We start from the raw sequence: 13,468 nt of genomic DNA, 5'->3' as shown, positions 1-13,468 counted from the left end.
TCAAAAACTGTAGAAAAGGATTAATGAAATATAAAATACAGACTTTTATGATATGATACTATGAAGAAAACACTTTCAAGGATATAAAATTTGGGAAATAAATTACAGTTTCATCAACCATGATTAGTTACTATTAAAGCCTTAGAAACCTGAATAATAGGTTGTCACCAACTCCAGTAATGTTGTGTAATTATATTCTAAGAGGGGTTCCTTTAATTTAAAAGGAAAATGTCTTTGTGTTGATTATAGAATAAATGAAAGTAACTTATGTGATTTTTAAGAACATTTTTAAGAATAAAAGATTTATAGAACTTAATAGTCTTGTGTCAAGACTTGTGACAGAGATCACAGAAAAGGGATGTAGAATAAACATTGATTATAGATAGAAAGAATCTTCCATGAGTTTGAGAACAAACTAAACATACACAAAAATGAAAAAAGAACCTTGATGGACTGCATACAAGTACAATAAGCTGCAATATCCAGTAAACTTTCATGGGTGCATACTGCTAAATCTCCTGATGGACAGAGAAGGCCAGATTGGAAAATACTGAAAGCTGACGGTCTCTAGATCCAGGTAATTTAAGTAGAGATGTCAGACTTTTACGAATTTTTGGGTACACCTGTGTGGTGCAGGTGTGGGTCCCTTCCAACTTGGGATATTCCATGATTCTATGATTCGATGGATGCTTTTTACAGAGTTCTAATTTCCAACAGTTAAAACCAAAATGGTCAAATTGCCTTATAAATCCTACCCTGTTCATTTAGACTGCTTGACTTCCTTAAGAAAATACATGCTTTAATAAGAGTCAATGTGGAAATATAGAAGATAAAGATAAGGTCAGACTGATCAGCTGATCAGATAATTACAGTGCAAACAATTCTGGCTCTTGGGGTAGAAAATGGGTTTGGGAATAAAAGGAGGAAAGTCCTCATTTCTGTGACATGAAAGTACAACCATATTCTTAGAGCCCCTTGTTGCTGAACACTTCAGAAGAATGTTGACTCACTAAGACTTTCCTGAAAACAGGTAACGTGTTGCACTTTCTTTATTTTTGTAAGATTCTGTTAAGCAAAGAATGTGAAAAGGAAAGACTGGTAGTACTCATCTGTGAAGCAACAGGTACCTTTCTTCTTTCCTCTTTTCTATGAAAATTTGTTTGTGTTTTATAAAAGTAAAGTGTTAGTATCTATCCAAAATCTCTCTGTACACAGGAAGTACAATAAAAGCCCATCTATTACATCCTCCAAAATATTAAAATAAAGATTAAGAACTTAAAATGTACAGTATAATGTTATACTGTATACAAATAAGGTGTAATGTATACAGTATAATGTTAAATTCTCATAATTTAAATCATATGTTCCATGAGACACAGTATTAAGAGAATCAGCTCTAGTTCCTGATAGCTATATTATAAATACTCAGCCTCCTTGCATACTGAGATAGTATAGGCGTCTTGAGCCTCATAGGCACTCATCTGAAGATATTGTGTGATATGAACAAGTATTTCTCATAAAGTAATTTTGAGAAATATTGGCATCAAATGCAGACAAATAAAGCCAGTATAATTCTTCAGAATAGTTACTGTATGAGAGATTGAACCCCAGACAGCAAGACAGCTTTGTTCTTCTTTAACAAAAAAGGAAAATACACAGACGTTAGCCTATTCTGTTTCTGAAAACACCCCTTATTTGCTCTACTTGTAAAAATGTGATTGAGTCAAAGGAAAATTAGGATAAGATTTAGTTAGGAAAAATGTTTATTGCCAGCACAAGATTTTGATCTTTTGCCTTTATATATGATCTTTTGCCTTTTCCTGTTTTAGGGAAGCTTATGTATACATATGTATATAGTGTTCAGAAATACATCAGCAAATTCATCAACAGCTAAATATAGGCTTACATTAGGCATTAGGTAATGTAGCTTAAGGTAATTGACTCAACTAGTTCATGAAATTAAGCAGAATTTTGCTCAAGAGACATCAGGTCAGCTGAACTGGCCAGTGCACACTGCTTACTACTGCTGCTGGTCTATCCCCTCCAGAAATCCCTGCTTTTTCTGCTGAATTCACTGGGTAATTCTGCTGAGCTTTGTCATTTTCCCTTTTCACCATGGTAAAATACTGTTGAGCTCCACTAATCTGATCTTGAAGTTCTCATTCTTTTCTCTTGCATACACCCTCAGAAATTTTTGTTTTGCGTGGATTGAACATCTTTTTCTCCTCTACACCTTCCCTGCCACCTCAACATTAGCTCACTCCAGCTACTTCAAAATACTGTGGAACCACCAAAATGAACCTGGCAATCTTTTCCTCTTTTCTGCCTTGCAGTACTTGGTCACTGATTCCACTGCCCACTAGGTTTAGTTAGCATCAGGAAGGTTTCTGTTTATGCTTTCCCAGCCTTGTTGTTTCAGGAAGACTCTAGATGAAAGTAAGCGTCTTGTGTTCTGCCAGCAAAATCCCTCCCTTCTTCATTCTCACACTCACATTCAGAACAGTCTGTATAATGCTGATAATCCTGATGGAATTCAGGCCTATTTTCTTTGAGTATTTGTGAGTAAGATCATAATTCCTCATTTTTTCTCCAAAGATTTTCTTGGTCTCCTTTTGAGGATGGAAAGTGGGAGAACATTTGTGCTGGAGTTTAGCTGTACAGCAGAGTAAAACCACCACAAATGGTACTCAAGATTCACAAGAAACTGCATTCTCATGTTATTGCTGGCTTTGTAAGCCATGTCCACACACCCACATCAGGGAAGTCTTTTGCTTTTGTGCCAAATGCAACCAATGACCCACTGGATGTCACAGTAGAGCCTGCTGTGAGGAGGTACACCTTTTTCAGCTTGCCCTATGGAAAGGTGTCAGAAGAATGAATGCAACCAGCCTGACGATTACCCTGGCAGAAGATTGGTCTTTTGAATGCATCTAGGAGTGAGTACAAAATTGTGGAGTAGAGTCATGCTCTAGAGTTATATCTCCATATATTCAAACACCATACGTCTGTGAGAAAATCAAGCTTTTTCAGATACTTTTCTACAGGCAATCTCACTTCATAAGAAAGTTTTCCTAAGACAGCTTTCTTCTGAAGTTTTGCACAGAAGTCAACAAAGAGACATAGAATCATAGAATCATAGAATATCCTGAGTTGGAAGGGACCCTTAAGGATCATCAAGTCCAACTCTTGACACCGCACAGGTCTACCCAAAAGTTCAGACCATGTGACTAAGTGCACAGTCCAATCTCTTCTTAAATTCAGACAGGCTTGGTGCAGTGACCAGTTCCCTGGGGAGCCTGTTCCAGCGTGCAACCACCCTCTCTGTGAAGAACCCCCTCCTGATGTCAAGCCTAAATTTCCCCTGCCTCAGCTTAACCCCATTCCCGCGGGTCCTGTCACTGGTGTTAATGGAGAAAAGGTCTCCTGCCTCTCAACACCCCCTTACGAGGAAGTTGTAGACTGTGATGAGGTCTCCCCTCAGCCTCCTCTTCTCCAGGCTGAACAGGCCCAGTGACCTCAGCCGTTCTTCGTACGTCTTCCCCTCAAGGCCTTTCACCATCTTCGTAGCCCTCCTCTGGACACTTTCCAACAGTTTCATGTCCTTTTTATACTGTGGTGCCCAGAACTGCACACAGTACTCGAGGTGAGGCCGCACCAGCGCAGAGTAGAGCGGGACAATCACCTCCCTTGACCTACTAGCGATGCCGTGCTTGATGCACCCCGGGACACGGTTGGCCCTCCTGGCTGCCAGGGCACACTGCTGGCTCATATTCAACTTGCTGTCTACCACGACCCCCAGATCCCTCTTTTCTAGGTTGCTCTCCAGCGTCTCATCACCCAGTCTGTACATGCAGCCAGGGTTTCCCCGTCCCAGGCGCAGGACCCGGCACTTGCTCTTATTGAACTTCATGCGGTTGGTGATCGCCCAGCTCTCCAACCTATCCAGATCCCTCTGCAAGGCCTTTCCACCCTCATTCGAGTCCACAACTCCTCCAAGTTTGGTGTCATCAGCAAACTTGCTCAAAATACCCTCTATTCCTACATCCAGATCGTTTATAAAAATATTGAAAAGTACCGGCCCTAAAATGGAGCCTTGAGGGACCCCACTGGTCCGCCAGCCTGATGCAGCCCCATTTACCATAACCCTTTGGGCCCTGCCCGTTAGCCAATTGCTCACCCATCATATGATGTTTTTATTTAGCTGTATGGTGGACATTTTGTCCAGTAGGATCCTATGGGAAACCGTGTCAAAAGCCTTGCTGAAGTCCAAAAAAATCACATCAGCTGGTTTCCCTTGGTCCACCATACGGGTGATCTTATCATAAAAGGAAATCAGGTTAGTTAGGCAGGACCTACCCTTCACAAACCCATGCTGGCTGGGACCAATGACTGCTTTGTCCCCCAGGTGCGCCTCAATAAGTTCGAGAACCATCTTCTCCATGATTTTACCAGGCACTGACGTGAGACTGACAGGCCTGTAATTGCTAGGGTCTTCTTTCTGACCCTTCTTGAAAATCGGCACAACATTTGCCAGCTTCCAGTCTACCGGGACCTCTCCAAATTCCCAGGATCGTTGAAAAATAATTGAGAGAGGTTCCGCGATGACGTCCGCCAGCTCTTTCAGCACCCAGGGATGAATCCCATCCGGACCCATGGACTTGTAGGGATCCAGGTGGAGTAGCAAATCCCACACACGTTCAGGGTCGGTTGGGAGTTTGTCATCCCCACCGTCCCGGTCCTCCAGCTCAGGGCTCCCTGGGTACCGAAGCCCATCATCGGCATTGAAGACAGAGGCAAAGAAGGCGTTAAGCGTCTCTGCTTTGCCTATGTCATTGTCTGTGAGGAGACCTTCCCTATCAAGGAGCGGTCCTATGTATTCCTTAGTTCTCCTTTTTCCATTCACATATCTAAAAAAAAACTTTTTATTTTCTGTCACAGACACAGCCAGCTTCAACTCTAGATGTGCTTTGGCCATACGAATTTTCTCCCTACAAACACGAACAGCATCCCTGTATTCTTTCCATGACACCTGGCCCTCCTTCCAGTAGCGAAACACTCTCTGTTTCCACCTAATCTCCATTAGAATGTTCCTGGTCAGCCACGCTGGCCTCCTGCCCTGCCTGCCTGACTTGCGATATTTAGGAATTGCCTGATCTTGTGCTTCTAGGAGGCATCGCTTAAAGAGTGACCAGCACTGGTGGACATCGAGGCCTTCAAGAGCAGTTTCCCAGGGGACCTTGCTGACTAGTTCCCTGAGCAGCCTGAAGTCCGCTTTCCCCATATGAGGATGAGGTTTTGGTGGCACTTTTCCTTCTGTCACTGTAAATTTTGAACTCAACCACTTCATGGTCGCTATGACCAAGGCGGCCACCAATCACCACATCTCCCACCAGACCCTCTCTGTTTTCTAGCAACAGGTCTAGGAGGGCACCTTTCCTAGTTGGCTCCGTTAGCACCTGCACCAAGAAGTTATCATCTAGGTGCTTCATGAACCTCCTGGACTTGCTCGTGTCAGCCGTGTGGCACTCCCAGTTAACGTCTGGCAAGTTGAAGTCCCCCGTAAGGACAAGGGGAGTTAATCTCGAGGCCTCTCTTAGTTCTGTAAAGAATAATTTATCGGCGCTATCGTCCTGGCCAGGCGGTCTGTAATAGACTCCCACAACGACATCCCCTTTATTCGTTCGTTCCTTGATCCTTACCCAGAGTCTCTCAACTTTGCCATTGCTGACCTGAAGTTCCACACAGTCCAGCCCCTGCTTCACATACATCGCCACCCCACCACCTCGCCTACCCTGCCTGTCCCTCCTGAAGAGCCTGTAACCATCTATCGCAACACCCCAGTCACAGGACTCATCCCACCAGGTTTCGCTTATGCCGATGATGTCGTAGTTGCGGGACTGGGCCAGGACTTCTAGCTCATCCATTTTATTCCTCATACTGCGTGCGTTCGTGTAAAAGCACTTCAGGTGCGTCTCCTTACACTCAGCACCTTGTGGATCTGACCAAAGGACCTCACTGGCACACAGCCCCTCTGATTCTAGCGTACCAACCCTTAGGTCTTCACCGGCGTGCCTGGTTTTAGCCCCTTCCCCCTTCGACTCTAGTTTAAAGCCCTATCTATCAGCCCTGCCAACTCCTGACCAAAGATCCTTACCCCTCTCGAGAGAGGCGCATCCCATCCGGTGCCATCAGGCCCGGTGTAGCATAGACCTTCCCGTGATCAAAGAACCCAAAATTCTGCCGGTCACACCAGTCTCGAAGCCACGAGTTTATGTGAACAGCACGCCTTTCAGCTTCGATCCCCCCTATTGGAAGGACAGAGGCAAACACAACCTGCGCCCCTGATCCTCTAAGTAGTCGCCCCAAATCCCTAAAGTCTCTTTTGATCGCCTTCGGACTTCTCATTGCTACTTCATCGCTACCAGCCTGAAAGACCAGTAGCGGGTAGTAGTCAGTGGGCCGTACCAGGCGCTTGACTTTCTTGGCAAAGTCTCTCACCCGAGCCCCAGGGAGGCAACAAACTTCTCTGCGGGTTGGGTCCGGTCGGCATATCGGTCCCTCTGTCCCTTTCAGAAGGGAGCCCCCCATAACAATAGCCCTTAACTCGACACTCGAATGTTGATTACGTATTAATTTCAGGTTAATTTAAAACTTCTAGTTCCAGCTCATGCTATTCTTTGAGCTTATAAAATTGACATTACAAGTGCCTAAGCCTGTTACGCTGTTGGTTCTCTCCCCCACAACCCTCAGTCCCCTGCAAACTAAAAGCCAGCCTGGGAACATTTATTTTTCCAGTCTGCTGCTTCTTTCACCTTTCAGCTTCTCTAGTCCTGTAGAACCCAGCTCTCTGAAAGCCTGTTCTTTTGGCACAGAACACCACAGCAGCACAGCTGCAGGAGCAGGACTTGCAACTGTCATCCATGGGCAGATATGGGAGACATAATTTATGAATTTGTAAAGGAGTGATTGCAAAAGAAGTGGTGCTGATTTAGGTAGCAATCTTGTTTTATCACAGTTCCTTTAACATTCAGAGTTTTGTCCTGATCTTGATTTGGATTCTCTAAGCTTATCTTGATGCTTGGTTAGCCTTGAACTATTTATATTCATTTACCCCAAAAGTATATCCTGAGTTCCAGGCACACTATATAACACGCACATCAATAAATGCTACCTAAATACTGTCCTAAATACTCACACTTCTTACATAACAAGCCACAAAGAAATTCTGTAACACTCTCGGAGGTAGGTGCCACACCAACAACCTGTGTAAATTCTGGAAGGCTACAAAAGCAGCAGCAGAGACTGGCACAACACCTTTATCTAAGACAGAGGCCCTAAGAAGCATCAGGGTTTCTGAATTATATTGTACTATATGAATTGAAGTTTAAAGTTTGATAAATAAAAAATAAAATTGCATAATCCAACATGGTCATAAAACAAAATGTAAAAATCAAATGGTTTGGATTTTGGTTATTAAACACTTTCATAAAATAATGACTTCAAAATCTGTGGTTAATCTTTAATTTTATTTTTTTATTTTTTTTGGACATGGAAGATTTTTAAATGCCAATGTGGTATTCCTACCCAATTCAGTTCTAAAAGGGAATTGGAATGTTCAGCTTTCAAAAGGACAAATTAAAATGCTACATAACCTGCTGTAGCAATTGCATGGACAGATCCCATATATCAAGCCTTATTTAGATTTTGAACCCCTTTTTTTGACTTATTTCACACATAACTGTAATGTAGGGCTATATCTTATTAAATAGTTAGAAAAAAAAAAAAAAAACTAAGTTGTTCATATTGTGATTTGGGCTCTTTACAGTTATTAGGTAGATGTATCATACATTATCTATTACAGCTTTGTGGTGGCAGGCTGAAGAGCTCTATCATATCACTGACAGTAACTGGACACTGCATACTCTGTTTTGAATCTAACTCATTTTGACATTTAACCATGGCTTTAAATTGGTTCCAAGTGAAACCCTTGTGTGTCATTTTTTCCCTGTGTCACTTTTATAGATCTTCAGCTTCCACAGTACTTTATATAAACTCAGCCATTATGCTCTGAATTTAGCTACCTGAATCTGTATTTGCGAGCCTTTTCATTAGGATATGTATCTATTTTTTTACACTGCTAGTAAAAGATGGTCTTTTGAATAGCTGGTCATTTAATAATGACTTTTTCTGCAACTCAGCAACAACTTAAAATTCTTCATTTAAGCTGAAGGCTTTTCTAAGCAGGAGAGGCTGAAATCAATTTGAAATTACAATTTAGAATTTAAAGTTCCTAACATAAGATTCCTATTGAGCTCTATAACCATGACACTACAGCAGAATGAAACCCTATGACTAAGGGGAGGTAGTGGGACTTCAGCATTTGCTTGAAGTACATACATAAGCACCACAGGGAATCATGGACTGGCCATGTAGAAATAAGTCAAGGCATGGTGCTATGCCTCATTTCCCTCATATGAGATTATAGTACTGAGGCATAGCATGACACACTGACCTCTGCAATGGAATGTTCAAGCTTTATAGCTTCGGGATGCTTAGTGAAAGGTTCTTTGGAAATACATGTTTGCTTTAAATGTAAAGTGACTTTTTCTGAAATAAAAGCAAGCTTTTAAAAAGTTCAGCCCACTTGTTTATAAAAGCCACTTTAGCAAAACTGACTTGTTAAGCCCCAAATAGTCAAACACAAATGCATCTGCCATATCAGTTCACTTTCTAGATTCTGACACTTCTGTTTCTTATCCTTCTCTGTATATCTTCCACCATCACATAGGCAAATAAGTGTTATTACTACTTGTTAGTAGTAAATGACTCTTTTTTACTATTTCACTTTCAACTGTTAAATATCATTAAAGTTTTAATAGAGCACAGTCAAGCAGATCTAACATGAAAGATATTCCTTAGACTCACCAGGTTATTGCTAACATTTTTGTTACTTATGATATTTACTGAAAATTTGCAAGTAACATTTACCAATGGTGAATACTCCTCGCAACCTTCTATTGCTATTCTTATGAACTTATTGTTATTTCCCAGGAGCTGAATCTGAGGAAAGATATACTCCTTGTCCTTCCCTCTGGAAACACATATTCCGGAGAAGATAGCTGTTCTGTTTTCTTTATGAGGAAATATTCAAGATAAAGAGAGTCAAAGTTCTCTTGCTTCAGCAACATTAATCAAAATGAAACTGTTTTCCTTTTTTCTGCATACTGAGCTGAGTACACAACTGTGTAGTATCTAGCTTGAAGACAATTTAAAATGTCTGGGGAAAAAAAAATCTTGCAATTCCAACCCATTAAAGCGTTTAGCTTTGAAAAGAGGTAGTGGTGCTGCTACACCAAACATAAACATAATGGTCTATCCAAACTATACAGTAATGAAAATCAAGAAATGAAGCATATTTTTTTCGTTGACCTTTCTTAGCAAGGGTGTAAATTTTAGGCAAATATAGTATTCTGTTTACTGGATTTTCCTAGCTCTTGTTGTGCTTTAACCTAGGCTAAGAAGAAAAAAAAAAATGAGATAAAATCAGCATGAGTCTACAAAATGTTGATGCATGAGACTAATAAAATACTTTTATTTGATGAGAAACTCATATCATATATGGTACATGTGTCTTAGATTTCATTTTTCTGAATTTTAGTAGAGTGAAAGCATAAGCAAGGCTGAAGAAGATGAGGATTATCTGACAAAATACAAGAAGACAGCAGATACCAAACACAATATTATTTTGAAAAGAGAATTATCAGGCTGAAGAGGGTTAACAGCAAAGATGATGGGGTCTGGAAATGATACAATTTAGTATGTCAACAAAATATTCGGTGGACTTGAAAACTGCCATTGAGTTAGTGAGAGTTTTGATAATACAAAACATTATTAAAATAACAGACAGACAGAGCATCACAAGGAAGGAAGTTGAGGTTAGATTCAGTGAGAATCTGAATATGAGAAATTGACTGAAATTTAGTCCACGTCAGTGCAAAGTGCAAGGTAACATACATAGGAACACCAGAAATTCCTGCTGTAGATTGGAGCTCATCAGTGGAAATTACTGAACGTGGTACTAGTGAGCCAATTGTTCACAATGACCATGAACTATCCATACGACATGTCCATGCAAAGGACATATGTTGTTTTAGGCCATACTGGAAAAGTAAGTTCCAGTAGAGATCAGGAGATACTGTTTCCAGTACAAGGTTCCGGTGAAAACTTGCCCATAATTCTGTGTATAATTTAGCTTATCTGTGTGTAATTGAGATGAGTTCAAGTACATGGAGATGCGGGACACAGAATGAAAAAGAGGGAGAAACAAGAGAAAACTAGGAGAGGTTTTCTTACAAAAGAAAGAACAAAAGAAGACTTTTACTATTGTCTGTCAACAGAGTAGTCATCATGGAGGGTGAAGAACTGTTTAAGCTAACAAAAATAAAGGTGAAATAAACATAAATCTTATATATAGGTCAAGAATACTTTTAATCGAGAAAGCAGATGTTTCTACCCATTTGAAGAGTAAGGTTCTGCAAGATTCTTCTAACAAAAATAGGACATAGAGAACAAATATAGCTAGTTTAAAAATGCTGTATTTTGTGGCCTTTGAAAAGATCAATGTACAATAATGATAGGTTACAGTATAACAGATAACTGGGAATGGAACAACATGGTTTCCAGCATGCCTTCCAGCTTTCTGGATGGATTATTTTTGTCTATCATAAGCACAGTGGGAAGTCTACACACAATTTATATTTTTCAGCCCTACTCAATGGATCAACACCTATTCTCATTAGACAGAAGTCATGAGTGGTAACCCTGGAACAGGCTTGTCAGGCTGCTCTTCGAGTACTATTTCCATATACTTTGTTAAATGGTACACTGAATATGCAACTTTTTCTATGATTTACAAAGTGACAATAAATTGTTTTAAGCCTCTTCCAAATTTCATGTTTTATTCCACATCTGTCACTGACATATGATGGATACATGTTTTATGTATGAACAGAAAATGACAATATTATTTTCTGCTCATTTTTCTCATTGAGGCAGCTGTGACATTGCACACTATACTTTAAATAGCTTGTTTTTTATTATACCTACATATTCACACACAACTCATTTATTCTAGTTTTATTTGAATTGGTAAGTATTGTCACTTGAGCAAAATTATACTGTCTCAAGAAACAAATCTAGTTTCTCTTGCTACAGTGTTTTTTGAAATTTTCATACTGAGTCCAATGCCATGAAATACAATGACTCTTGTAGTTGCTAGGGGGAATATGAAATACTGTTTGGTTTTGGACTAAAACTTGCAAGATGGATTTTAAAAGAGGAGATATTTTCCTATATCATTTAGGCACTTGGAAAAAATCCATCCTGAATAATAATTCATATGTAGTATAGAAAATAGGCTATTTTTTCCAAAACAATGGTCTCTTCTGTACTAGATGGTTGTGCTAAGGATTATATCTTACAAGCAAAAAGAGACAATGTTAGGAATATTCATAATGGGGGATGGTGGTGAACAAGCAAAGAATAAATAATGACCTAATAGAAATCCATAAATACTTTATGCTCTTGTTTTTATTAGGTCTTAGTAATGGCTGCACTACAGTAATGTTTTCCTGAAGATAAAAGAACAAAGTGGCAGGAAGTCTTCTCTGTAGTAATTCATTATTGAACTTTGTTCATTCTGTTCAAAAACTGACCACAGCCTTGTCTCATTGAAAAAAAAAAAAAAAAAAAAAAAAAAAAAAAAAAAAAGAGGTAATAATTCACAGAACCTGTTAACTCAAGACAGCTCAGTCAAAATACAAAGGCAAAGGAGGCAGGAGGCATGGCTGTTTTTTTTTACCTTAGGGTATCTAGACAAGATTAACACTGCTTTCAGTCTTGGGTTCTGCATCAAGATTTACACTACTAATTGTAAATGATCAACACCAGAATTTTATAACAGGGGATGGTTTCTTTCTCTCTCACTTGTTTACATAGCATGACCTATAGTAAATGACTGAAATTTTATGTCAGTACAGGAAAATAACAGCTATGGCATCACAGTACGCCACTACTGAACAATCTGTCCCATTCTCTACACAAATGATGAAGTAAATGGTAAACCAAACCTCACCAAATACCTCTTCAAGATTTGTCAAGCATTAGGGAATGATAACTGTGTTTTAAATACAAGTAAATATGCATTCACATTTTTAAATATTTTAAAAGCATTTAATATCTTTCCTCCACAGTAGCAAAACAATACAATTGTTTCCATATGTCCTGAATTTATAGGGAAGAGCATAAATATTTCTGAGTTGTTATCAACCTCAGAAAGGCAAAACAATGTGATAGTCTGCTGAGGCACAACCACCTCTCAGTAAAATTTATTAGGAACTATGTTGAAAGGAATATATTCAGAAATAAGTCTTAATTGTCCAGATCTGCAGCAACAAATATGTCATAAGTAATGTTAAAAACATTTCTACCGATAATATGCAAATAGCTGATTCTTAAAAGTTCTGTGTTTTCTTTGCTTTAAAAGCCAAGATGATTGAAATTGAAACAGTCACGTAATCCCAGATAAACTTAATCTTTATATAAAAATGACATGGAGACACATAAAAGTGAAGAGACAACATGTTTTATGCAAACTTTCCCATTGTTTTCCAAAAACTTTACAGGATACACTTTCTTCTGATATATTATCTAAGCGGGGGGTGGGAGGGGGGGAGATCTCAAAGTAATTGCACAAGCTAAAAAAAGTTTCAGAAAGTAAAGGTGGTTGTAGAAGTACGGTGACTGACACCACCATTTAGAAAGGGAAGGTGGGCAAAGACTCAACTACAAATTAAAACAAGAGCAGGCATCCATCTCCAAAACAATTCCAGTTCACAAACGCGCTTATGAAGTTACCTGCCATGTGCTTAAAACCCAAGCACAGCGTGATAGACTCCGGATTAGCTCGGATAAAAGCAAAAACCTACGCAATGAGAGCGACTGGCTAAACAAAGGTGGGTTCTCCCTCCTTCGTCCCCAGGGAGTTTACCCGGGAGAAAACAGTCCGCTGGAGGATCTACCCAAAACGCCTCACCGGAGGAAGGCTGCCGGCACCCTGCTGAGGGTGAGGATGCTGCCTTCGTCCCCTAGGATAACCCAAGACCGGTAGCACCCGGGCTCGGCGGGGTACCTCGGACAGCTCCGCACTCACCGTCCTCGTTCTCGTCGAACACGGGCGCCCTGTGGGAGTGGCTGCCCCCCATGTTAGTCCGCATCCCCCGCCGCCAGCATCCCGCGGGGCGCGCCGGCAGGCACCCCGGGGCCGGGGCAGCTGCCCGACCACCCGTCCGTCTGTCCGTCCGCCCGCCGCCGCCGTGGTCCCAGCCCGGCTCGGCCCGGCCGGGGGAAGCCTCGGTAGGCAGGGTTAGCGGTCACCCTGCGACATGCCAGCTATCCGAGCGCCCCTGGC

The 13,468-nt window shown here is 40.7% G+C and overlaps 1 protein-coding gene across 2 annotated transcripts in view; it reads right to left on the bottom strand.

The window, feature by feature from the left end:
• STK32B (serine/threonine kinase 32B) overlaps positions 1-13,265 on the bottom strand; it is a gene marked incomplete at both ends in the record, with an annotated part of 178,012 nt that extends 164,747 nt beyond the window's left edge. Inside the window, one exon of one of the 2 annotated variants that reach the window (XM_084285711.1) lies at positions 13,211-13,265. In XM_084285711.1, the coding sequence (XP_084141837.1) occupies positions 13,211-13,262 (52 nt within the window). The remainder of the gene's footprint in view (positions 1-13,210) is intronic. The other variant, XM_084285710.1, reaches the window with a different exon arrangement.
• Positions 13,266-13,468: the final 203 nt, after the last annotated feature.

This window comes from Netta rufina, assembly GCF_964035555.1.
Source record: "Netta rufina genome assembly, chromosome: 4".
NCBI classification, from domain to species: domain Eukaryota; kingdom Metazoa; phylum Chordata; class Aves; order Anseriformes; family Anatidae; genus Netta; species Netta rufina.
This window is presented reverse-complemented; position numbering and strand designations above follow the sequence as displayed.